Here is a 27,566-nt window from a genome sequence, read left to right on the forward strand (position 1 = left end):
CTTGGACACGTGACAAGAGGAGGTAGTAGCCCATTAGGGGGACAGCATGCGGGCACTTGGGCTCTGCACTAAGAGACTATAGGACTAGGCAACCTCATCATTAATGTGCAGGCTCTTCCTGGTTCACTAGAACAAGCGTTTGCTACACAGTCACAATGGTACAGCTCCAAGTTGGGGGACTTATCAACTGACTAGCAGGGAGTGAGGTAACAGCCATTCCCAGCTGCTAGTTTAGGAAGTATCTATTGGCTTAGGTTTAAGCAATGGAGTCTCCCCATGTGCCCACATTTTCAAAAGGGGAGGACAAAGAATCGAGATTGTACAGACAATATAAAAGAATAAAGAACTGCTAAAATCACCCTGTATCCGCAGTGACTTTTTCTACATTGAAAATCTGCAGTATGCTGAGTTCCAATAGTTTTGCAAACACTATGAAACAGCAATTTGGAAAGTATATTTTGACCCAAACATAGAAACAAAGTCATTATTTTTGTTTTTTAAATGAGAATGAATATACTTTTCTATGAGTATCTAAGTCCAAAAGACCAAAACCGGCCACTCACATGGGCCCCTTGGCACACGCATGCCTGGGGGGCATCACGCTGTGATGCTGATGTTAACTCCTTACTTCACTTCAAAGGTGTTGAGGCTACAAAGGGGCACGCTGCCTCAAAGCTCTCTGCCAGGCAGATGATCTTTTTAATTCTTTTTAACAGCAGTAAGCCGGCTTCTACCCCCATAAGAGCCATCCTTCAAGGAGGCTCAACATAGGCGGCTACTGAATGTCCTACAGCTGTCAGCGGGGCTTCTACCTGCTGCCCTGACCCAAACGTCCTTCTCCAGCAACCTCGCTTCCCCCGGAGAAACCCACAGCTTTTTAAGAAGCTAGCCATAGCTGTCCCCCAAGTCATCAGAAAGTGAGCGAACAGGGTTCTGCCACAATACTCCTCTGAAACATCTGTTCTAACAGCAACCAATTAAGGTGATGACAGAGCCCATAAAAAGAAAAGCATGCTCACACCAGTGCCATCTGAAATGCCTTGTGCAGTAAACAGCACAGGAGTCAGTTATCCGGCTTACGCTGGCTTCAGCCTCTAGGTTATGAAGTCAATACTTTAAAAAAAGCACCATAACTCAGAGTACAATCAGCCAAAAACATTAAGCTGTTCTGCACTGATTTGGAGATGGGATAACGGCTTGAGAAATCATGAAACGAGGCCTCTGCCAGGAGTTATACTAGCTCTGCACTGGGATCAATTAGAACCTCTGCGTGACCCCAGACTCCTCACAAATGCAATGCTCTAAACACTTTTTTTTTTTTATTAAAGTATTTACCATTAAATCAGCTGCTAAAGTGGAAAAACAAGATTTAAACTGTAATGAGGCCTAGGAAACAAACACCAGAGGAGGAGAAGGGAGCCAAGAATGTCACAGGCGCTATCCTCTCCTGTCACCGTCCTTCATCTCCAGAGCAAAGCCCACATCTCTGCAGGTTCACGAGGGGAGACCGAGTCTCTCTCAGCCCCCATCAATATGAGGCTGCAGACCCCTATCCACCACCCACCTTAAGAACCTGCAGTTGGTCCACAGAATGAACCCCAAAAAGAATGATGGGAAATCACAGAGGACAGATGCTACCTGCATGCTAGGCTCTGTCTTTTTGTCACAGACACTGCCGAGGATGACAGAGGCTGCGCCATCCTGAGGTCGGCCTCCACGCAAGGTCTCCTCCCTGGCTTTTCTGCCCTTCTGCTCAGTGAACTCCGAGCAGGGAATCCTGAACCCATGAAGAACAAGAATAGAAATCAGCTGGCCAGGTTTTCATGCCAGTGACATGGCTGCTTCATCCTAAGGAATGGCTGATGGAAGCAAGTGGCTGTTCACTGCCCACTGGTGCTGTGTTTAAATTCTGCTTCTCTGGGAAGGCATCAGTAATATAACTGCAGAGCACGGAATAAGCACAAGAGGTAAGATGGAAATGTCACTGTGTGACAGCAGCGTGCTCACAAATGGCCACACCCACAAGAGGGACAGCTGGCTCAGGCTTCCCCTCACACCCCAGGTGTGCTCTCCTGCAGCCAGATGGGCGAGGAGGACAAGCGCAGGCAAGGACAAGGGCACAGGTATCCCTGGTGAGGACTCTCATCAGTAAAAGCAGGAGACCTGCGTCTTTACTGACATCTGATCTCAACCCCGAGGAATAGGAACTGGTGCAGACATGCAGAGGAACACTGCGATCAGTGGGCCCAGACAAAGAGGGTGACACATGAAGCAGCTTGGTGCAGAAACCCTGGCACACACTCAGAGCAGTGCAGAGTTGAAGGCACAGGCACTGAAGTTTGGCAGCAACACAATGATGCAAACTATAGACACACAAAGAGGGGCAGGGCAGGGTAAAGCACTAAAAGAGGCCCAGCCAGGACGTGAGCAACCACGTGGGCCATGCATGTTTCACTGTCTCTGAGATGTGGGCAAACAGACCACGGCTACAGAGGAGGCTGAGCCCAGGAAGTGGGGATCCCAAGAATCCAAGTCATGGCAGAACCCTGCACCCACTGGAAAAAGAACTCACTCAGTAGAGGAAACACCAAGACTGATGTCAAGCAGCAGTGCTGGTTTACTGCAGACCCAGGAAGACCCCTTGCCACACACTCACACAGATACAGCTCAGAACCCTCTGTGCCTGCTACCCCAGATGCCACATCAGATTCATGCTGTCCCTGGTGTCCGGACAGAATCACAACTATAGTAAAGTATGGAATTGGAGCTCTGTGGAGTCCCAAAGTGGCACCCCCTGCAGACAACAGAAGGAAACTCCTCAGAAGCACAACTTACAGAGCAGGATACACCCATAAACAGGAGGACACAGCTACAAATTGCTCACCTTGAAAGCATCAGAGCCAAAGCCAACACCTTTGGACAACCTTCTGCTCAGCTGCAGGAAGCTGAGGCAGGATGAACTGTCCAAGGGTCAGGGAGGCTGCTCAGGTTTCTTCAAGAAAGAGAAGAGCAAGCAGAGCAGCACAGACCATGCGCAGGCGACAAGGACCCTGCCACCTGCTTCATTTGGCCAGACCATATAACTAGAGGGGACCCTGCACAAGAACTCTGGGGTCTGGGATCCTCTCCACCACAGCGACAGGCACATCCTCTGTCAGGCCACACTTAGGACACACATTGCCCACAGGTGTGGTCAGGGGTGGTGGTGACAGTGGAGGACAGCAAACAGTGCCCTGCCCAAAGCCCAGCTTCCTCCCCTCTGCACAAGGGCAAAGCCGCCATCTGTCCTGGGCTGCCACCTTCTCTCTGGAGCCTCACAAGAAGCCCAACTCCTGCTCTTCTCAGAGCCATTCAGGACAGACCTCCTTATTTCCAATGTACGCATCTGACACTGACGCCCAGAAACAGAAACCCAAAAACACACAATGCCCAGGCAGCCCATTCACCTCCACTAGGAGCAGGTACAGCTCGGCACTCACTTCCGCAGCAATAGCCCACCACGTGCTAAGTCTCAAAACGTAATTCAAAAATAGATAACAAAAACTGGTACTACAGACAACTGGGACCTTAAAAATAGAAACACATGGACAAACATATGTTGTTCTGTTCTACAGCATCACAAGCGCCAAACACAGACATGGGAACACCTCCTGTGAGCTGTGAAGGACCACACTTCTTGCTTTTCTAGAATGACTGAGCAGCCCCAGCCTGAATGATTAACTAAGATCCTGCCAAGCACACAGTAGGAGCTTTACTGCTGTTGCTAGAGTAAGGACATGTGCAGATTTGGAACAGTGGCCCGGGGCATCCTCATAGCTGTGAGCAGCACTCATGTGGTATACTCAGGTCATTCTTGGCTGAGGCAGGGATGTGTTCAGTCTCCATGAAGGGGAAGGAATAAAAATCAGGTCATAAGTCACATTCTAGGGACACAACAGCAGTAGCAGAGCAGGGCAAGAAGGACGGTGCACTGGGAAGATGGCACCAGATGCCTTGGGAGACGCTGGAGGACTCCTGTGGAGTCAGGCTCATACTCAGGAAAACTAACATAGGTAAGACATGACAAGGGCCCCCAGCTGTTAACAGAAGGCAAGGGACAATTCAGGTAATGATGGCAGATCTGAGTCACAGTCACTGAGGTAGGGCACAGTATGAAGGTCCTTACTCTAGCAACAAGCAATAAAGCTCCTACTGTATGCTGGGCAGGATCTTAGGACCCAAGTGACACACACTCTCTCAAGTGAGCTTGTAACAAGGCAAGAGCTGGAGACTTCCTCTCCGCCCCCACTCTGGACAAGCCCATGAGGTCCCTCCTCTCATCCACTTCCTAGGAGGACACCGGCTTCTGACGGGTAGCAGCTGCAGAGAATACACACCCAGCGTAATCACAGCTGCTAACCACTGCTCTAATGAAAAGCAACACCATCTGATGGGCTTCCAGGACACGAGAAGTCTAGCTTTCTTTTAAAAGCAAACAACATGGCTCCCTTAGCAACCCCTGCCCAAGAGCTCCTTTGTTTCCACATCCACTTAGAATGTTCTCGCACCTGCCGCAGGTCCGGGCCTTAAGCAGTGTGGAGTGCTCACCCTGCCAAGTTGACGGAACCCATTTGCTCGCTGCTGCTCCTGCCGCCACCACTGCCCCCATGGCAGCTGCCCGGGACCACTTCCAGGAACATCCATGTCTCTCTTCTCTGCCCCTCCTGCGAGCTGTGCTTGGAAAGTGGGCACAAGTCTCTTATTTCCTTCAAATCTAGGTTTCATTTCTTGAGACTGGAAAATAATGTGCCTTTTGGCTCATTTAATGAGAAAATCCTTTGGTTAAAGCACACACAAACAAATTCCTCTTTTGAATCAAACAAAATTATTTTCCATGTTGCTTTTAAAGAAAATTAAGTAGACAAAGTGTCATCACTAAAGTATACCAAAATCTACTGGGAGATGACAGAAAATGGGAAGAAAACTATACCAAGAAGATGCTGAAATCATACTGAAAATCAAATGAGGAGGGAAGAGGCTAATCTTTCTCCCAGATGAACTCCAAACAATTAGGGTTGCCAGTCAAGTCAGTTAAAGCTGCAGTTCAGCTTCACTGAAACCTGCACTACAAAGTATTCCTTGTTGGGCTGGGGATGCAGCTCATGAGGAACACTTGCCTGGCATGTGTGAGACCCCAGATCTGACCCCAGCATTGTGGGGGTAGGGGAAGAATCTTAGTCTGAAAATCAATTTTGTGTATTCTACCACCATACAAATAATATATGTAGATATATGGTGTCACTAAAAACTCTGGTGCACGTTTAATTTTTTTATTTTTTTTATTTTTTTGTATTTTAGGGAAGGGTGTACAGGGTGTTCAAGGTCTCACTACTAGATTAGACTCCACCTAATCACTAGATTAGTGATCCACCTGTTTACAGCCTCCCAAAAGCTGGAATTACAGGTGTGAGCCACCACACGCCCAGTCTCAAATGCCATCTCAGTGTGCCCTGGGGGCAGGGCCGGCACAGCAGGCCTGGAGGATCAAACCCCCAACCACTGCTTTATTTTTTAAATATTACAGAAGACACATTGTCATGAAATTCCTCAAACCCTCCCCCTCCCTTCAAATACACTTACCTATGGTTCTTACTGCTTTCTGAAGCAGTTCTGGAAGTGCTCTTTCATAAGTGTCTTTCTTTGCACTGTGTGGCTGCCCTGACATCCTGACTCAATTCCAAATGTCTCCCTTTCACGGCCATTTGACTTTGGAGAGGAGCCAGAAGTCACACGGTGCCTGATCCAGGGCGTCAGGTGGATGAGGAGACTGTCATGCTTTCATGAGCCTGCCTTCTGCTGGACACCACTCAACAGCAGTATTCACATATTCTTGACTACATCTCACAAAGAGGTGGAAGAGGACCTCCAGAACCACTTCAGAAAGTGGCAGGAATGATCAGCATGCTCGAAGTAAGAAGGCATATTTTCAGGGGTTCATAGCAGTGCATTTTTCATCATACTAATTCTAAACATGTGCTAAAATTTTGTTTTTTAGATCACCCCTGTGCTTCTCCCTCCAAGAGACAGGGCTTTATCCTCACAATCTCTCTGAGGCTGGGATGTGCTCACTGACTCACTATCAAAGAACAGAGGAGAGAAAAGAAAAGCTGTACCTTTACAGTGGAGACATGTAGCCAGCACCAGATTAGCCAGTGACTGAGGTTAACGTCATCACTGGTGTCATGATGAAGTGGGGGGCTCCACATTTGGGGTGTTCTCCTCTAAAACCAGAAAGCCATAGCAGATACAATGGGACCCTGGTTTTGACCCTGGAATGGAATTTCATATTTAGCTCCATCCCTGTCCCATTTTTATTTTTTATTTTGAGACAGAATTTTGCTAAGCTGCCCAGGCTATACTGCAGACTGCAATCCTCCTGCCTCAACCTCTCAGAGTTCTGGAGTTACAGGTTAACATCTTACTTTTAATAACTCTGTGTTCATGAATGATGCTGACATTAGGGAAAATGTACAGATGTCCCATTAGTGTCTTTACAGCTCTTCTGTAAATCAAATTATTTCAAAATAAGATAAAAAGATACATTTTACAAGTAACATGGAAAAATTATGAAGAATAAACCCTGGCAAGCATAAGAAGCCTTTAGCAAAGACATTTCCCAATTGCAGAGGGGATTGTGAAAGCTGACTTGTGTGTTTCATTTTTCCCAGGTGCAGATACTCAATAACCCTTGCGAAGGCGGCGGCCAAGCAGGGGTACACATCAAACACAGATTGCTGCTGCTCAGAATGACATCCCACATGCCAAGACAGTTCACTTTGTCATCTGCACCACTTGTGGCATTTTTAGCTTGGGACATGGTTTGATGGCAACATGTGGGACCACACTGGGTGAAGCAGGTTCTTCCTGGAACTCTGGAGTCCTCTCCAACACTGTCCCAGGACCATGGTATCTGAATGGCCTGTGGGTGTGGAGGCAGGGCAGGACCTAGGTGCAGCACACAGGACTACTCTGTTGTGAGCCCACAGATACCGCCAGCCTGTGGACACAGCCATATGCTGCAGTCCTACTGGGACCACAGGTCGACCCCAGCCACCAGGTGATGATGCCACAGCCCCAAGGGGGCACCCACCAGCGATGACCTGAGAGCTGCTGCTGGAGATGCCAGGGCCAAGCCAGAGTGCTAGCTGGTCACAGGAGCACAGCTGGGAACTGCTGCCAAGACCCCCAAGCTGGCCCCAGGGACCATACGTGGCATACTCTGCCTTGTGTGTAACTCTATGTATACACATGTGTCCTTGGTTTCAATTATTCATTATTAATTGCAATCTGAAAATATGAAATAGAAAACTCAAACAAATAAACAGAACAATTCTTAACCTTTTTTTGCTTTGTTTTGTTTTTTTGGTGCCAGGAATTGAACTTAGGACCTTGTGCTTGCAGACAGGCACTATACTGCTGAGCTATAGCCCCAGCCCTCTTGTAAATATGCACTACTCTAAAGTAGTACATGAGAGTTGCCCTGTACATGTATGGAAGAAAACACACGATCTACACTGCGCAGGGTTCACACTACCCCGCTTTCAGGCATCCCATGGAGGAGGCACTTTCATGGCTATCTAACGCACGCACCTCAAAATGGGCTCGAAATGCCTGTTCTCCCCTCGCCCCGCAGCGCCAGTGGGCAGAGGTGGCCCTTTCTCCGTGTCCTCAGTGTGGAGCACAGGGCCTGTGCAGTGGGTGCTCGGAGAATACAAAGGGATGAGGAGGAGTTTTGGGGAAGAACACAGAATGGGCAGAGAGGGGGGCAGAGTGGAGGCCCGGAGAAAGAGCGTGGCCCTCCCAGCCTATGCGGGCACAGGACGGCTGACACACAAGTCCAAGCTGCTGCTTCCTGAGCCTCCCCACAGCTATGTGTTCACAGAGGATGTCAGGCAGCTTGGAGCCACCCAACTAAGCACCTTGAGGAGCAGCACGCAAGGCAGGCACCCGAGAAGAAGCCACGGCTCAGAAGTTGCTGTGCCAAGGTGGCTGTTATCTCTACGTCTTACAAAACAACTCTTTAACTGGGAAAGAGTGAGAAGGACATATACAAAGGAGTTCTGCTCACTGAAGCAAATCTGTACTGAAAATTTTATCTTAACAATTTGATTTATGACATTAGATGAGCCATCCCCTTTGTAAGACCGCAGATCACAGTATTAACTGCCTGTGGTGTGCAGGGTGCTTCTCAGCTCCTCCCCCAAAACAGATCTTGGAAAGGACAGCTTCAGGGTACCACCACTGAGGCCAGCAGCAGATGCTCCCACCCAAGGTTCCTGCTCTTGACCAGAGCCCGAGCAGAGAGGTGACAGGGGACTAAGAGAAAAATGTGTCATCCTGCCAGCACCATGGCCCCTCCCGGGCCCTGGACACAGGACAGCATCCTGGAGAGAATCTGCCAGGTCCACCTGCCTGCCATGACTGAGCTTCTCAAACAGGTGATGTGAAGAGCCAGGATAACCAGAAGCCTTTTGACAGCTATTTAAAAGAAGAAAAAGGAGGAGGGGGAGGGGGCTCTGCCTTCTCTCCTACTCCCTGTTATTTGGATTTTTTTTTTTTTTTAATGCATTTAGTACAGGGTCTACAGGGTCTCACTACACAGATCAGACTTGTAGTGATCCTCGTGTTTTCAGCCTCCCAAGTGCTGGGATTACAGGTGCACACCACCAAGCCCAGTCTCAGTCAACGTCACAGTGCGCCCGGGGGCAGGGCCATCATGACACACCAAGGATCAAACCCAGTCCCTGCACCTGCTTAGCAGGCACATTACTTCGCTGAACTATCTGGCCAGCCACTCCCCATTTATTTGGAAATGGCAGCGCTTTGAGTGGGCATACCCCTTGCCAACTATGCCCAGGCACCGTACACAGCCACTAGCTGCTTCCTGATGCCCCAAGGTCTCTGCACTGATGAGGTGCCCATGTCTCTGATCCTTGAGCAGTGAGGAGTGGGCAGACAGGAGGCCACGTGAGCTCTGCACTTTGGTCAGGGTTGCTGACTGACTTCCAAAAAGGCGGTGCCACCTCTAATTAGATACAGATTCATCAGTGTATGCAACATCCTTTGTAATTTAAAATGAAAAAGATAAAAAGATTAAAAAAAAAAAAAAAAAAGGTCACACCAGCCTCCTCCTCCCACCAATCACCTTCAAATTGCCCACTGTTGTACTCCTGTCAATAATCTTACACATATTGGGCTAGGGAGATAGCTCAATGGCATAAGTGCCTGCCTGGAAAGCACAAGGTCTGAGTTCTATCCCCAGTACCACAAAAATTTTCTAAAAAGCAAAAAAATAATCTTACACATATTATCAATATTTAATTTCTACCAAGCTAAGTAAGCACAACAATGCAATCTTATCATTTGCATTTCCTGGATCATCAGTAAGATTGAGCATCTCAATTAGGAAGGGGCACTGGGTATGGAACCCAGGGCCTCTGCACTGAGCGCCGGCCCAGCCCTTCTTAATTTTTATTTTGAGACAGGATCTCACTACATTGCTAGGTCTAATTCCACTGCTCTCAACATCTCAGCAGTTTCTGTGGTCACGGACAAGCTTTCCCTACAATGGACACAGGAAAGCCCAGGCCCTTGGGGCCACAGATATAACTCAGTGGCACAGGCACCTGTCTGACAAGTGCAAAGTCCTGAGTTTGACTCTCAGTACCAAAAAAAAAAAAAAAGCCCAGACCTCGAACAGCTGGCCTGAGTTAGGAGGGGGAAAACAAGGCATGCAGTGCTCAGGAGAAGGCTCACCCCAGCCCACAGTGGCTACAACAGTATGGGAACAGGGGGGGACAGGGACAAAGGCCAACAGGACAGCTAGGACGCCAGAAATAGGCCCACAGGAAGAAGTCCAGCCAGGCCTCCAGGAAGGTGCGAACTTCAGCCAGAGGCAGAGATGGTGGCAATGGGGACAACACTGTCCTCTCCCTCTCCTGGCCAACACAGTTAGCTGAGTTCATTTGGGTTATGCCCAGGCCACCAGCATCAACAGCCATGGAGAAAGGAAGTGGAGGTGATAATCCTTTCACTTCAGAAAGGAAACTCCTACTTCAGTCACACTTTCATAAAGCATAACAAGCTTCCAATGATTAGAAATTAAGTATAAACAGAGGAAGGACCAGTGATAGTCATGTACATAGTCCTTGAGTTAAATCTCTAAAAAACAAATACACACACCCCAGGCTTTCATGCCTTCTGCCCAGCATGCGCTTCCCTCAGATCCCCAGGATCCCCATTTAGAAGGGTGCAGTCACCTCTTCAGGTAAGCAGACCATTTTTTGTTGTTCTTTTTGAGATAAGAGTCCTACATGGGGCTGGGGAGATGGCTCAGTAGACTAAGCACTTGCTTGGCAAGTGCAAGGGCCTGAGTTCAATTCCCAGTTCCGCAAAAAAAAAAAGAGTCCTGCATGTAGCCCACGCTGGCCTTGAACTTTCAGCCATCCTCTTGCCCTAGCCTCCTGAGTGCTAGGATTACAGGTGTGCACCACCACGCCCAGATCAAGCAGACTAGTCAATATTGACCAAGCAAATCTATTTTAAAACACTGGGCCAGTCGAGGATTAACTAATGGTCAACTTGTAACACCCAGCTGAACCAAATCATCATGGTGCTGGGTGTGGATGGCCCACCTGAGGACTGTCGCCAACAGCAGAAAATGAGGACTGGAGGGGAAGATGGTACGCTGTTGATAATCCTGGAGATGCTTATCACACTGGTTTTCCTGATATGAACTCAGCTGTTCTCACCATTATAGGAGCTTGAGTCCCAACTGTCACTGAAGATGGCTGTGATTCTCTTTGTGGGAGCGCTGGTCCTTACCTTGAGCATCACTTCCTGGCTCCAGTGCAGATCCCTCAACCTGCTGGCACAGATCCTTCATCCCGAGGGCACAGACTTTCTAGCTTCCACCACTGACCTTTAGGTCTTCCCAGTGAAGATCCTTAATACAGACTTGCATGGGACATTGTTGTGGGCTCTAGGCCTCCAGCTGGACTCGTGAGGGCATTGCCATGGGCTCTAGGCCTTCAGCTGGACTCATGCAGGACATTGCCATGGGATCCAGGCCCTCAGCGGATTCTTTGGGTCTCATGTATAGACAGATCTCCCTCACTCTTTTGCATTTGATTCTTTGGCTATTATAAAATAATCCTATAAATTATATGCCCTGTATTAAAAATCTTCCCTTGCAAACCCTGACTACAACAGGGTCCAAATATTTATGATCATTCAGGCTTTCCTACCGAGGGCCTATCTTGGTCCAATGTAACATGATCCTACTTAGGGACAGAGAGCACCTCCCTTGACAGTAAAATTTACTTTCTGTTCTCACAGGCCAAGCACTGAGGATGCCCCAGTAATCCCACCAGGGAGGGAGCAGTCTCAGGGGAGAGTTCTTGCCTCCCCACAATGAAAGGGCTGGGGCAAGGAGGAATTCTTAGATCCAAAACTCTGACCTATGCAGGGAAGATAGAGGCCAGAAACATGGCTCGCTGGGGGGGGTGGTAGACCAAACAACTCCATATAACAACAGAATTCATAGTCACTGATGTGTTTACCCAGCACAGAAATAAAGTTCCATCTTAAATATGCTGTTTGGAAAATATCCCCCGTCACTTCCAAGTTTAGACACTGAACTAATTAATCTCCATGCATTCTAACCCCCCTCTGTGATCATAATTACAATTCCCAGAATGCACCACACAATTCAGCCACCCACCCCACACCCCGTGGCCTCCTCCTTGTCAGTCCTGGAGGCCTCCACACACCCACTGCAAGGTGAAGACCTTGCAAGATGGCTTCTCCCTCCCACCCTGAGGACTGAAGTCAGCAGGGGACCCAGCCTTCTGCCCCAGTCTCCACATCTGCCCACCAATCCACTGCAGAAGTCCACTCCCTGATGGTTTTTGGTTTGGTTCGTTTCTTCATTAAAATCCAAAACACCATGACAACCACAAAAATACACCTCTGCTATTCTGTAACTTTATTAGCGTCATTTTTCAATGCACAGCTTCAGTGTTCCAGAGCTTTATCCCATGTCCCTTCTGTCTTCCACTGTAGCCAGCATCCAAGATGTCCCTCAGCACAGCGAAGCTGACCAGGTAACCAAGGCACATGTGGGCTGACACCATGATCTGCGATCTTTGGGGATTCCACACCTCAGCAAGGACACTGTGACCTCTACCTTGTCCTCTCTGAGCTGCTCCAGCCGGCGGAAGCCATGTCCAGAAAAACTTAGGCCTCCTGCCCAAAGCCAGTCCTAAACTGCCAGCACCATGAAAGCTGTCCTGGGGTGGAGCCTCCTATCCCTGAGTGGAAGCCTCCAGCTAAACACCCCTGAAGCTCTTGGGGTACCTCATACCACTCCAGGCCACCAAATTCCAACTGTGAGAGGCAGCCAACACTACTGCATCTCTTTGGGGATTCCACACCTCAGCAGGCAACAAGCACTTGCTAACTGCAATCTACCCATGTGGTGCCCAGCCCTGTGCAGATGGCCCAGTCAGTCAATATTAGGCACCTTCTGCTGCCATAGAGGACTGAGGAGACCAGGGAAAAGTGATGGTCAAAGCAGAGCTTTAGGTCATACTTATCCTCAAATTCTCCAAGGCTACTGGAGCTCCCATGTGAATTTTCTAAAATCAGAAAAGCTACCTTCTCTCCTCTTCCTCCTCCTCCTCCTCCTCTTTCGCTTCCTCTTGGCACCCATGCTTGTGTTTGTGTTTGATTTCATGGTGTCAACAGAGAAGCTGTTTCATGCAGCACTGAGGCCCAGGCTGGGGTGTGTGTCCCTCCACAGAAAAGCTAAGCTGCAGACCCAGCAAGGTACCTAAGCGACCCACGCAAAGGTGATGGGGCTAAGCCAGCAGGAACCCCAAAACAGCTCTGGCTGTCATCACAAGAGGACAGCCACGGGCAGAACTGGAATACAATCTGCAGATAAACACCATATCAATGTACATGGCCTGGCTGAAATCCTCTCAGCAGCCAGGAAACAAGAGACACAGAGGGCAAGACTGCTCGAGGGACACCAGCACTATGCACATCATTATCAAAGCCATTCTTATGTGCTAAGCTTATTTGTTTTCTTTTTTGGTTTTTGGTGGAACTGGGGACTGAACTCAGGCCCTTGCGCTTGCCAAGGAAGCGCTTGTTCCACTGACCCATCTCCCTGGCCCTGCTAAGCTTATGTCAAAATAATTTTTTTTTTCTTTTTTTGGTGGAACCAGGGATTGAACTCAGGCCCTTGCACTTGCCAGAGAAGCGCTTATTCTACTGAGCCACCTCCCAGCCCCAAAATAAAAGTGTTTTAAAGCAGAATTTATGCAAATCAATAATAAAAAACATTATTACTAAAAGTTAAACAACATTAAACCCACTCCAGAAGGGCTCTGGTACCAGCTGGTACCCGAATGTACCAATATTCTAACCCAGCTTTAACTGAAGATGGTGCTAAGAAAGAGAGGGTATGAGGTGGATGTGATCCTCCAAGTGTCTGGTGTGTGGCATGCAGTGTGCAGGCCACAAGTCTCAGGTCTGACAAATGGTACCCACCAGCCTCTAGTGCCTCAGTTTCCCCAGACTCTCCTGGAACAACTGAGACAGGAGCAGAAACACAGGTGACACATGAGCCCACAAGTCCCCTCCATCCTCCTGGTCCCAGGACAGGGAGGCTGGTGACAGAAGTTGGAGGAAGCTGGACTCCTCCTGCCCAGCCAGCTGGCACCTGGAGAGACATCCTCCAGTTGGCACTTCCTAAGGCAATGCCAATGAAGATTACTTGAGCTTAGAGAACCATTAACCTAGAACTCCTGGGAAGAAAGCAAAAATGCTGAAGGTTATCATGCCATAATAAAATCTTCTTGGGGGTGAACAAAAACATCTGGGCCTCCTTGCACTGAGATGGTTCTGCTCTGTTCTGCCACCATCCTGCACAAGTAAGCAAATCCTTCCGAACCAGGATATTTACCGCCACACCGCCTGTTCGGGCTAGAGAAAGAACAGAGTAAAGGCCGACCCAGTGGGCAAAGAAACAGCTCCTGCCCCTGCTGTGTGTTCTGTCCTCTAGAAGGGCCTCAGCCACCAAGTCACTCCCACTCAGGGAGCCCGTGCCAATCCTGCCATGCACATGCCAGTCCTGCAGTGCCCGCCTGCCCTTGGATGGCAGGTACAGGGCACTCTGTTATAGCAGCCTCTCTTCTTACATGGGTTTGGAGTCTGTAACCACACAAAGTTACAAAAAGGAGCATTTCAGAGTTAAAACAGACTAGTAATAGAAATGATCACACTCAGCCGCAGAAGAAAACAAATTCAGGCAGAGAAAGCAACTGGTCCCACGGGCAGAGGGGAGAGTGGGTCAGCTGCTCACGGCTTAGCTCGTTAGCTAGCTGGCATCACTCCCGTGAATCCCACAGCAATCGCAGCCATTTGTATCTAGGGTAAGTTGAGCGCGCTCATGACCTTGTTTAGAAAACAAAGACGCCGAGTTGAAAGCACCCCACTAGACCCTCATTTCCTAGCCCTTATTACAGGCCTTAAAATTCTGGGTCTGTATTTTGTCATTGCTGAAATTAAAACCAAATGAATATCATAACACAGCTAACATTCTAATAACCGAAAGCACTCTTCAAAACAACTTGCCATCTTAAACTATTAAAATGAAACATAGAAACATCGTCCATAATTCTGAGCATTAGTCAAAATTAGCAGTGTTCTTTTGGTGAAGTTACATTATGATTGTACTTCATTTTGTTTATTTACTTTGTTTTTCATAAATCATGATTTCTTTTAAAAATCCTAAGGTAGGGGGCCAGGGAGATGGCTCAGTGGAATAAGCGCTTCCCTGGCAAGCGCAAGGGCCTGAGTTCAATCCCTGGTCCCGCCACAAAAAAAATCATAAGGTAGGCTAGGAATGGGGGTGCACACCTGTAATCCCAGCATTCAGAGGCTAAAGCAGGAGGATCACCACAAGTTCAAGGCCAGCTTAAACTAGATACCAAGGCCCTGTCTCACAAAAAAAAAAAAATAACAACAACAACAAAGTAGGGCCAGCCAAATAGCTTCAGCCGATTAAAACGCCTGCGAGCGGGCCCAGGGTTCTATCCCCAGGCCTGGCATGCCGGCCCTGCCCCCGGGGCAGCATGAGACTGGGTGAGCAACTGAGACTGGGTGTGGTGACCCACTCCTGTAATTCCAGCTCTTGGGAGGCTATAAACAGGCAGATCACTACAAATTTGAGCTAGTAATGGGACCCTGAACACCCTGTAGACCTTTCCCTAAAAATACAAAAAAAAAAAAAAAAGTAAATACACAAAATGAAATACAATTGTAATGTAACTTCACCAAAAGAACACTGTTAATTTTTACTAATGCTCCGAATTTCTTTTAATTAACATTATATGAAACTTTAATTTGCATATGTATAAAACTGAAGCCCCTCCTATTAATTTTTTAAAAGGATTTTTTCCCTTCTATTAATTTAATCTTATTCAACACACACAAATACACACACACACACACACACACACACACACACACACACACACACATTGCTGGTTAAACAGAGCACCTTAGCAGCAAGGTCCAGCCAGTGTGACTCCCAGGGCCCCTCCAGCCATGAGCCACCCAGAAGAGTGACTACACCTAGAACTAGGCCTCTGGCCAGGCCCACCCAGCCCTGGGGGACACACCCCCACCCCACTAGGCCACCCCACAGTGAGCTCAAGTGTGCACTGACAAGGACACACCTTCCAGAGCTGCAGGCCCCAGGGCGTCGGGGACCCCATGTCGTGCATTTAGTGGACTGCACTGGCGAGCCAAAAGCCACACGGCAGCCCTGAAGATGCCCTTCCGGAGCTCAGCAGGCTCCAAAGCCAGGTAGGGGACTTGAAGCCAGTCAAGGTGAAGAACCAACTTCTCTCCTTTCTCAGGCTTGGGAAGGTCAGAGACATGGATATGAAATGTAGACTGTTGATTTGCAAATGTGATTTCCTAACATATTGTTATTATTATTATTAATATATTCTCACTTAATATAATCATACTCATATATAGTCACATTTTCAAAACCAAAGGACAGTTTCAGAGTTATATATTTCTAAGAACAGTGCTCTTTCTTTTTCTTGTTTTTTTGAAACACGTCTAGCTGTGTAGTTCTGGCTGGCTTCAAACTCAAGGCGACCCTCCAGCCTCACCTCTCCACACGAGGATGCCAACCACAAGCAACATCTGGCCACACCAGCCGGCCACTGCGGCTGACAATGACTGCACTGTGCCTCCCAGGAAGGCTGAAGGAACATACCCTCAGAACCACTACTTCTGTTCTCACTCACAGCCTGAAGACAATGACCTAACCAGCCCACTCTCTGTACCCTAAGACACGGGCCATGATTCTAGTGGCCATGAGCGTCTAGCACTGCAGACCATGTGGTAAGGGAGGGTCCCAAGGCCCAACCCATGCCTGGCTGCGGTCACTGCTGCTGCTGTTGGTTTTCAGGCCAGAGGCCACACCCTGACCCAGGGGTCATGACATAAAAATGAGAGCTATGTTCCTACCAAATACCTTTCCAAGGAAATAGGGACCTGAGGTAATGAACTATGAGGAAGCCCATGTGGCTCCTTTGGAATCCATCATTGAGAGTGGCCGAGAGGACTTCTCCAGGGACCTAAACAGCACTGTAACCCGATCCCACTGCGCCCCCACAGGAAAGGATGGCAGTCTGGGGAGCCACCTATAAGTGTATGCTCACTGCAGTCTCATTCTCAATCTCCAAGATCAGAATCAACCTGGGGGTCCAGCACCAGAGGCACCATAAATAAACCAGATACAGGGCTGGGGAGATAACTCAGCAGTCTCAGCACCTGCCAGGCAAGTGCAAGGACCCAAGTTCAATCCCCGATGCCATACTGACCCCAAAACCAGGTATGGTGGCGCACACCTATAATCCCAGCACTGGGGAGGCTGAGACAGGACGATCACTATGAGTCTGAACTACATAATGAGACCCTGTATCCAATAAGTATTTAAAATTTTAAAAAAGAAAGAAAACCGATACATACTGGAGTATTACTTGGCCATGAAAAATAGTCCTAACTGAGAACATAAAGTGAAATAAGTCAGGCACATACAGACAGACATCCTCACCAATGCAGGAAAGGAGGGGAGTTGACCTCACAGGAACAAAACAGGAGGCCCAGGGGCCGGCCACACAGCTGCATAAGAAGATGAGCTTCTAATGTCCTGGAGCACAGCTGATGGCTCCCAGTGACACTAAGTGTATTCCAAGAGCACCTCAGAGAATTCTGAATGCTCCCAACATAGACAAGTAATGAATGCCTGTGGACGGTGATCCCAATTACTTTATTTTTTTTTCAAAGTTTTATTGATAAACAGCAATGAGACAGTTTCAAATCAAATCGGAAGTACAGTTTCAAAAAATAATACACTGCATATATTCTTCTTAGTGGTTAATTGCTGTACAAGATGCGGACTTGTGATCCTATTTACAAACACCATTAGAAAAAATCATTCTATTCATTAAGAGAATGCAACTATATATCTATCCCATTCACTTCGAATACATAGATACAAAATGGACATTCATCGGTATACCCCATTTTTTCTAACTTCTGTTATTGAATATTATAGGTGTGTAAACTCAGCAAAATATTCTAAAAGAGACCAGTAGCCCATAATAGCATTAGGTCTTCTGTTTAACTGGCAATGTCAGAAATTATTGACCTGAGTCCCCCACAGCTCAACATAACAGCATGGCTTTATTTCCTATATTTAGTCTTCATACTTTTCTACTGGATGGTTAAGACCAAGGTAAAGCAGGACCTATGCAACAAGAGTTGTAGCTTTTTGGTCTGAGAAAGTCAGTGAAATGCCCTCAGGATTTATCCTGAGATCCTGTACCTCAGTTTGTAGAACCTTTGTCAGTGCAGCCATGTGGATGAGTCACGGCCATTGCTTGGCCAATGTGCTCTCTGTGAAAGCCTGAGAGAGTGTCTTCTCCCCATGTGACTCTCCTTAGGCACACTCTACATCATCGATCACTTTCCTCTTTGGCCCCATAATCTTCTTGATCAGAAAATTTGGGACACTACCAAGGTACATGATGTTACAGTACAAGTTCTCATATGTCCTGAGTCTTAATTGACCTTAGAAGGCTAGGGCCAAAATGTTGGCTTTCCTTGTAGCCCTCCTTTTTCTCTAATTTTGGTCTGCAAACTTAGGTTGTTAACCATCCAGAAGACAAGCTTATTGTTATTATCAAACGATTTAGGCTATCAAGCTTAACCTCACTATCTCACTGCATTTCAAACATCTTAGGCATAATAAGGAACACGTATTTTTCATCAAGTATTGATATGTTGAACTTTAAGTCCCTACATAATATGATAAAAAAACATTTAAAAATTAGATTATATTTTAAAAATAGGATAAAGAATTCTATACATCTCATGTTTGCACATAAGTCCAAAAATCTCACCATATACAACCTTGAAGCAGGACAGTCCCACAATATTCCTTTTCCTGTCTCTTGCTTTCATTCACCATCCCCTTCTTCTTGAACATCCACCTACCCGAGAGACATCTTAGCAGTAACTGGCATGTCATGACAAGCCGCCCATATTCAGACCGATTACTTTAGACACCACGTACATTCACTGAAACAACGCTGCACCCCTAAACATGTGCAGTTAGCATGTGTCAGACATGAAGCCTCTGCCAGGATCAACACACAGAGCCCCTTTCTGGGCACTAAGCCCCACCTCCAGAGACAGAGGCATCACGCAAACCAGAAAAAAGCAAGACAGGCAGACAGAGACAATAGAATCCTGATTGGAAAACTGCTCTCTTAGAAAGACTGCAACTTCATGACTGTCACCACCCAAGGATATCACCTCTACGCTCCACAGCTCTTCTCTCCGTTTGTCTTTTCCATCCAGGCACCTCACACCCAAACCCCTGAAAGATACTTCAATTCCCTAAATGTAGCTAGTTGATAAGGCCAAGGGCTATGATCCAATCTGAAAATGAAGCAGCAGATTCAAAGAGCTGAAAGAACATTTTCAGGCAAAACACCTTAGCTCACCCCTTAAAGGACACCTTTGACAACACAGACATAGACGCAGATGCGACACAGAGATGGTGTAGATAGCGGGCCCAGAGCTCTCTCTCAAGGGCCTACACTCTATTTTGTCTGTGCACTTCATTAATTCTGCCCGACAAAATCCATCTCTGCCTCTCACCAACACATCCTGCACTTCTTTTCCTATAATAAGGGTCAAGAACATACCCAACAGGCTGAGTTAAGGTCCTAACCTCTCTTTGGGGGACAGCTCAGGTCCCATCAGGATAGGAGCTGATGTCTAGAGCACCCACACACAGAAGATACCACAGGGCCCCACCGCTGCTTCCAGAAGAGGGTAGCATGCAGGCAAGGACTGTGCAGCCCGTCATTGCCTCCAGAGGGTCCCTGAAGCCACAGGAATGAGAAGACAAGGTCCCCTTCATTTCTATCTCAGCTGCAAGTCAAGCTTCAATAATATTCCGGACATCGCCTGGTGCTGTCACTCCTTTCCACTTCTGAATTGACTGATCATTTTCTTACTTTCTGTCTTTGGAGAATTCTGTTCCCCACGGGTTGGCAAAGCAGGCTGGGCTCTGTTCTGATTCCCTCCTATCTCCTTCCCTGGATTTGCCCCAGTGCTACCCACAATCATAGAGCCAATCTCTCACAGACCAATCCTGGGCACCCCAAGGCTCTGTCTCATCTCAGGGAGACCAGAGCCAAGCTGGGTCTGAGCAAGGGAAGGCTCCATGGTCCTCAGCAACCCCTTCGGGTCAGCTACTCTCCACCTTCGCTGATTCTTCCTCCTGGTTCACTGTATGAAGCTCTACCAAGAAAGGCAGGAGAGCTGTCCAAAGGAAGAGCCAGCTGAGCCTAGCAGATTGCACCTAGGAGCTGGGCCCACACTATTCTTTTTTTTAAAGAATTATTTATTTGGGGGGCCAGGAAGATGGCTCAGTGGAATAACTACTTCCCTGTCAAGCGCAAGGGCCTGAGTTCAATTCCTGGTTCCGCAAAAAAAAAAAAACTATTTATTTGTTACAGGGTCTCACTATGCAGCTCCAACTCTTAGTGATCCTCCTGTCTCAGCCTCCCCAGGGCTGGGATTACAGGTATGCACCACCACACCAGTTTCAGTGGCCAGCATGGCATGGGCCAGCATGGCATGCAGTACCAGGGATTGATCCAGGGTCCTTGTGCTTGCCAGGCAGGTGCTTAGACCGCCAAGCTATCTTCCAGGGCCCAGGCTACATTATTCTTAAACTTCACTAGTTTTCCCCCAAATATCTCCAGTAAGAAACTTACACATTTTTGAAGTCACTTTATCATTCACGATTCCTGCTCAATGAGACACTCACTCTGACCCAGTCCTAGCAAAACTCTCTATTTAGACATTTACTCAACAGAATCATGTTACCAACTTTATAACAGCAGAGCTGACGTTAACATGTGCTGAGCTAGCTTGTTGTTACATTAGTCTCTGTACATTCATTATATTTAGAATATTTCAATTTTTAAAATAAATATAATAGCCAGGTGTGCTTGTCCATACCTACAGTCCCAGCACTCTGCGAGGCTGAGGCAGGAGGATCATGGGTAACTTAGTAACTAAGACATTAAAGGGGCAGGGATGCAGCTTACTGGAAGGCCTAGGGTTCAATCCCAATTAATTAAAATGAACATTATAGAAAAGCATCTTGGGCTGGTGAGATGGCTCAGTGGTCTAAAGCACCTACTTAGAACAAGCTTAACAAAGCACAAGGACCACGGTTCAATCCCCCAGCACCACATGCCAGCCAGCCCCGCCCCCTGGTGGGCTGAGCTGGCCACACACACATAAATAAATAAATAAATAAAATTAAAAAAAAAAAAAGAAGTTGACTACTGGGGCTGCCAGGATGGCTCAGTGGTCTAAAGCACCTACTTGGAACAAGCTTGGCAAAGCACAGGGACCGCAGTTCAATCCCCCAGCACCACATGCCAGCCAGCCCCGCCCCCTGGTGGGCTGAGCTGGCCACACACACACACACACACACACACACACTAAATAAATAAATAAATAAATGTTCGAAAAGCATCTTCCTATTATTTATAATGTACAAATCCCAAAGAGGAAAAGTACAAAGGATTTTTGCAGCATTTTTAGAAACAGTGTGTCATGGTTTGGGGTTTTTGCAAGGTAAACAATACAATACAGGATACATTTTATAATAGTATTTTATAATGACTCACCCAAGAATCACATACTACAAGTGCAGGAAATCTATCCACACACTAAATACTAAAGAATCCAGATGAGGGCCTAGAGCCCATAACAATGCCTCCCACCACTGGAGGAGGTAGAAGCCTAGAGCCCACAACAAAGTCTTGCAGGCCCACTTCATGGATCTGTTCTGGAAAGGCCCAAGAGTCAGTGGTGGAAGCTAGGAAGCCCATGCCAGCGGGATGAAGGATCTGTGCTAGCAAACTGAGGGATCTGAACTGGAGCCAGGAAGCAACACTCAAGGTAAGCACCAGAGCTCCCCAACAGTACCACAGCCGTCCTCAGCAACAGTGAGGTCCCGAGCTCCTCCAGCGATGAGGAAAGCCGAGTTCCCATCAGGAAATTCAATGCCACAAGCTTCATGAGGCTGAGCAGTGCACCATCTTCCCTTCCAGAGCCAGGAGTCTATACCCAAGATGAGGACCCAAGCTTCTCCAAAGTTCACTGGGAAAGCCAGCATGACAAGGTCAAATAGCCCAAGAGAACCAGCAGCTTCCAACAGCTTCTCCAAACAGCATCCCTAACAGTGTTCCAGCAGCTTCTCCTGTTCTGCCTTTGTGCTGCTGGCAACAACCCTCAGGTGGGCCTTTCACACTGGGTACCATGCTAGTTCAATTCAGCTGGGTGTAAGAAGTTGACCACCAGTTAGCTATCCACCATAGTGGCTCTGTAAACCCATGAAAAGAGCCAAACAAAACGCAGTACACTCAGAACAGAACCTCATAGTGCAGTTAAAATCCATGATCTGGCTGCACCCTTAATTAACAGCACATGGCAGTGCTGATGGGAAAGGGTGTGCACTTTGGGACCACAGATGCAATGTAGTGCCAAACAGTCCAGCACGTCTCTGTCACCCAAACCCAAGAGAACATCAGAGAACTCCTACAACTTAATAAGAAAATAATCCTCTTTAAAAATGGGCAAAAGGCTGAAAAATAAACATTTCACCAAAAAAGTATATATACACACAAATGACCAGTAAATACATTAAAAAGATACTTAAGAACACTACTTAGTAGGGGACTGAAATCAGAACCACAGTGAGACACTACGTCATATCTACCAGAGTGCCACTAAAAAAATCAGACCAACATATGTTGGTGAGGATAGAGAGAAATAGGGACCTTGGGCACCGGCAGTGAAAACACAAAATGGAATAGCCATTGTGGGAAATAACACAGCGCCAGCAGCTCCTGGAACAATCGCTCAAAGCACTACCACAGGCTCCAGCAATTCCACTTCCAGGTATACACCCACAAGGATTAGAAGAAGGTCTTGAAGAGACAGTTGCATGCCAGTGTTCACCAGAGAACTACGCACAACAGTGGAACAATCCACCACCCACAGATGGATGAATAAAACATGGTACATACATATAATGGAGTATATTATTTGGCCATAAAAAGCAAGAAACGTCTGGCACATGCTATGAATGTAAGGTGTGACGTGAATGACCCTTGCAAACATTATGCTAAGTGAAAAGGGCCAGTCACAGGTGCACAAGTACAGTACGGCTTCATTCGGATGACACTTAGCAACAGCCTAATTATAAGGAATGGGGAGTCCTGAGGGCTGGAGGGAGGGAAGGAGGAGGAGATACTTCTTAATAATGGGTGCAATTTCAAGAGTGAGAATGGATGGGGCCGAGGAGATGGCTCAGTAGAATAAGTGCTTGCCTGGCAAGCACAAGGTCCTGAGTTCAATCCCTGGTACTGAAAAAAAAAAAAGTGTAAAAATGGTGATGCTAATGATGATCAACACAATAAATATGCCAATGACACTGAACACAAGGTCGATGCTATAAGTTTTGTATTATGTTTATTTTCCCATAATATTAAAAAAAACACCCTTATGTCGACAAAGCCAAGATGCTTCAAGTTTTCCATGATGTGTGCAAAAGTGGATCAACATGTTTTTATGAAGTCTGGTAGGACTCAGCCTCTCTCAGAAATCACAGCCAAAAGTATTTTTAGTGCATCTTAAACTGCTAAAATTTTTAAAGAACACTGATTTTACATATCAGATGTAACAAAGAATGATATAAAATGTTATTTTATGGGCTCATGAGAAAAATAAATGACAGGAAAAGAACTGTTCCTATAAAAATACCTTTCCCACCAGGAATACTATAAAAATATACTATTAAAAAATAGCATTTCTAGTGCTCACTTTGGCAGCACATATACTAAAAAATAGTATTTCTAAATTGGTAATTTTCAGTTCATACATGCTTGCTTGCTTGAAATGTTTTTAAAGCAATAATCACAATAATAAGAGATTCTTCCCAGGAAAAAAGGAAGAGGCAGAGGGACAGCATGGACCTGGAAAAGGAATCCAGAGAGCCACAACCAGCTCTGGCCTGGATTTCAGAGGGAACTGCTTTCATCCCAAAGGCTGTTCCCAGCTGTGGCACTGGCAGGTCATGGCAGCCTTTGCCCTCCCCATGGTCCCTGCCCAGCAATGCTATGTGGGTACTGTGTTCCTGCTGGGAAGGAGGCGTGAGCTCAGATCTTTCCATTACACAGAAAGGGTGGCTTCCAGGCTTCATTTGCATGACTAGAAGTGGAAAAAGAAATTGTCCACATTTTATAGAAACCAGTCACAGGCGAATCTTCACAGAAGGGTAGGCTTTTGTGCTTCCTATGAACAGAACAACTAATGAGGTGTTGGAATCAGGTGCTGACCTCCAGGGTGACGGTCTCCTGTGAAACCAGAGATCAGCACCTGTGTCCCTCCCCCAAGTCCTGAGACTGTCTGTAATGTCCAAGCCAAGGAACACTGGCAAGCATGCTAGTCCAAAAATAAATCTTTTCTCCTCTGACAAGCTCGTAAGACTTACATTTAAGACAAAGTTTAGATAAAATGGCACACACAAATCAAAGTCAATATAAATCTCGCTCTTTGGGCTTATTACATTATGCTTTTATAATTAAAGTCTTCCTGCATTTGGGGGCAACTAGGCAGGGACACATCCAGGTTCCCACAGACTGGGAGCTCCCTGCCCTTTTACTGACCCTCATTAAACGGGTCTCTGCTTTGTGCCTGGATTGTGCCTGGGTCATTCAGCTCTAGATAAGCACAATGACCCCCACTGTCCGAATGCCAGACCCCATCACGGGTGATCATACCACAGACTGCCTACTGTGCTGGCCACGGTGCAGAAGGGGTCTTTGTGCTCAGACTGCAGTTGACAGAGCAGCTCCTCGTGGGAGGCCTGTGTCCTTACTTTCTCCCTGTCCTCACCAGGCTCCAGCCCTATGTGGCCACCTCCCACTGAGCTCTGGGTCCCCCCCCCAAATGCCCACAGCCAAGAGGCCTCCTCCAACTGCCTGTGTCTCAGTGGGCTTGAGTTGGCACCTTCCCCAGGGGACCACCAGCTCCCTGGGGACTAGCATGCCTCAGGGCCAGAGCCACACAGGACCAGTCCCTGGCAGGACAGCAGAGAAGTGAGTGGAAGGACAGATGAGCTGACAGTGCTGCGCATGTGGGCAGAGGCTGAGCCTGCAGATAAGAAGCAACCAGCACCGGCTCCTACTCAAGGGCATCGTCAGCAGGGACTGAGACGCCATGCTATAGTGACTCAAGGAGAGAAGGCAGGGACTCAAGGGGAGAAAGCAGTCCCGGCTGGCACCCTGGTGAGTCCTGAAAGAGGTGCTGCCTGAATCAGACCTTTAAAGGTGGGGAAGATGCAACGGCAGAGAAGGCATTCATTCCAGGTGGATGAGAGACACTAAGAAAAAAGATAATGACACTGATTCAGGAACAGCAGCCAATCTGCAGTAAACCAGTCCTGAATTGACTCACCACAGAAAGCTTCTACATGAACAGCCTCGGCAATCACTCTGTCAAACATGAGCCCTTCGCGATGTCCATGCAGGCTTAAGTATAAAATTAAACCGCATCAGACAACTGCCCAGGGCCGACATCCATGCATTTCATTAAGCTGCATCTCACACAGAGGTTAGGGTTGGGGCGCCCTTCATACATCAGCTGATGGGGAGGTGCTCCACGGCCAGGACCCATGCAACTGAGAACAGAAATGACTTTCCAGCCAGTCTTAGGAGGCTGCACTCAAGCAACCTCCCCAGCCACAGTGTCCCAAGTGTCCCTTCCTGTCAGTCTTGGCTCACTGCAGAAACAAGTCAACCACCAGCACACGCCTCAGTGTCACCCATGGCAGGCTGGTCATCAGTCACTGACATACTGACTGCTGTCACTCTATCAGCTTTTCCCTGACACCTCTGTAACTGTGCTGGGCAGGCCCTGGCCTTGAGGTCATTTTCATCCTGTTCGGGGGGATGAGGGCTGAGTGTGGCCTCACGTGAGACCTCAGAACCAGGCTGAGCCATTCTGCTCCTGAGTACTACAGGGCCACAGGGTGCCAAGTGTTTTTAGAAATGCAGTGGTGGGAAGGGAAGGAAGGTAGAGTGGTCCAGAAGGAACCAACTCAGGAGAAGATGAAACGGTGACACCCAGACCCCTGGTCTGATGAGGACCAGCCTGATGCAGCACAGAGCAGGCAACAATTGATAATAAATTGGCATAAAATAGAGAGTCTCTCCTAGGCCTAAGTGACTTGTGGCAAGACCCAAAGCATGAGGGGGACAGAATTAATTCCAGGCCAATGACAAGCAAAGAGTCTATGACACCCTGGTGCCTCAAACCAAGAGAAACACCACAGCTGAGGACTCAGACTCGCTCTAATTCCCTCTAGCTCAATAGTTGCAGCATACAATCAGGTTACAAGTCAACCACAATCTGCTCCTGTGTGTTTTTCCAAAACTGCTTTGTTCTTCAAATCCTTGAGCCTTGCCTGTGTCAGCAGTCCTCCCGCACCACTTCCTGCAGCCACATACCGACACCGATCATGCTGTTCACCTAATAAAAGCCAGGGACACCGTGCCTTGAGGTCTCAGTCCTTCACTGGGCTTTGACCATCTGGTGCCCCTTGTAACTAAAATACATATATCTTGTCTGTGCTTTATTCTATCATTGTACCCCTGAGCAGGAGATCAGTGGTCCTAGGCCAGGGCCCTGATACAGACCCAGCAGGTCCCAGATGACAGTGCACACGAGGCCCTGGGTAGAGCCCAAATGTGCTGCTCTCTGCACCCCACACACAGACATGCCAAGAGCTCTGGGGCACAGAGCCCTGGGTTTTACCATGTGCCCTGGACAAGTCCTGGGTCTGCCCTGGAGGGCCAAGGGTGAGGCCTGGCACCCAGCTGCCCTCAGACCCTGCACTGCACTGCTTCAGGCCTTGGAGATTGCGACAGAAGCCCAGGCCAACTCTTCTCCTGCAAAGGCACACACATTTGTACACACAGCAGGGGACTCATGCATATACACACACAACCTGAAGATGAGCTCAGGGAAGCCTGTAAACCCCTAAAAGCCCCTTAATACAATCAGCACCTCTCGCCCCTCCTGGCCTCCTGGAGGCCAGATTTCAGCACATCTCATGTTCTCAGCACCCTGCAACATCTCTGCATGGTGGAGGAGCTTATCTATGGGGCAACCTGCAAAACACTTACAGCAAGAACTGTAGCTTTTATCTGTTTCAGATCCTTCTTCTTCCTCTATTACTGATGCAAATGTTTGTACAAGGTTTTGTACAAAACCCCTGAATGGCAGAATACTTTTCTGCAATTAGCCAGGACAGTGAAGCTTCTGATACTTACCTAAGATGTTAGGAATTCCACAATTAAGTCCTGAGTCCACAGGACTCAATTATTGCTATGGTCAGTGTATAAGCCCATGAAGGGTGATGCTGTTAATCTTTGGCTGGTCAAGTCAGTAGGACAGGAAGTTTGTTGTTCCTTTGAAACACATCCACAAATGAACTTAGAAGATTTAAATAACTAAGACTATGCCTAAAGCACATACACAGAAATAAATAAGGCCCTTAAATTAGATGCACTAATCCAAGTGTCCCGAGAAACTGGTTTAAAGCTTGGGTGAAATTACTAATGTTTTCTATGTCAAAGGTAGAAGAAGAGCAGTTCATGGCTTTAAATTCACCAGCCAAATTCCGAAAACAGAGAACACAGTCTTCCACTTTTGCAATTTTGTTAATTTGTACCTTGAGCATGAGAAGGTACAAGGAGGGTCAGCTGGGCAACCAATCTCTGGGTCCTCACGCAGACAGACATCATCATGTACACCCCAGGAAGGTGCATTTT

The 27,566-nt window shown here is 47.5% G+C and overlaps 1 protein-coding gene across 1 annotated transcript in view; it reads right to left on the minus strand.

The window, feature by feature from the left end:
- Nucleotides 1-2,301: 2,301 nt before the first annotated feature.
- The window catches only part of Dtd1 (D-tyrosyl-tRNA deacylase 1), a 59,282-nt gene continuing 34,017 nt past the window's right edge, over nt 2,302-27,566 (minus strand). Inside the window, exon 4 of the mRNA XM_004635675.3 lies at nt 2,302-2,363. Coding sequence (XP_004635732.2) covers nt 2,302-2,363 — 62 coding nt within the window. The remainder of the gene's footprint in view (nt 2,364-27,566) is intronic.

The sequence above is a fragment of the Octodon degus genome, unplaced genomic scaffold (assembly GCF_000260255.1).
Source record: "Octodon degus isolate 3935 unplaced genomic scaffold, OctDeg1.0 scaffold00073, whole genome shotgun sequence".
In the NCBI taxonomy this organism is placed as follows: Eukaryota; Metazoa; Chordata; class Mammalia; order Rodentia; family Octodontidae; genus Octodon; species Octodon degus.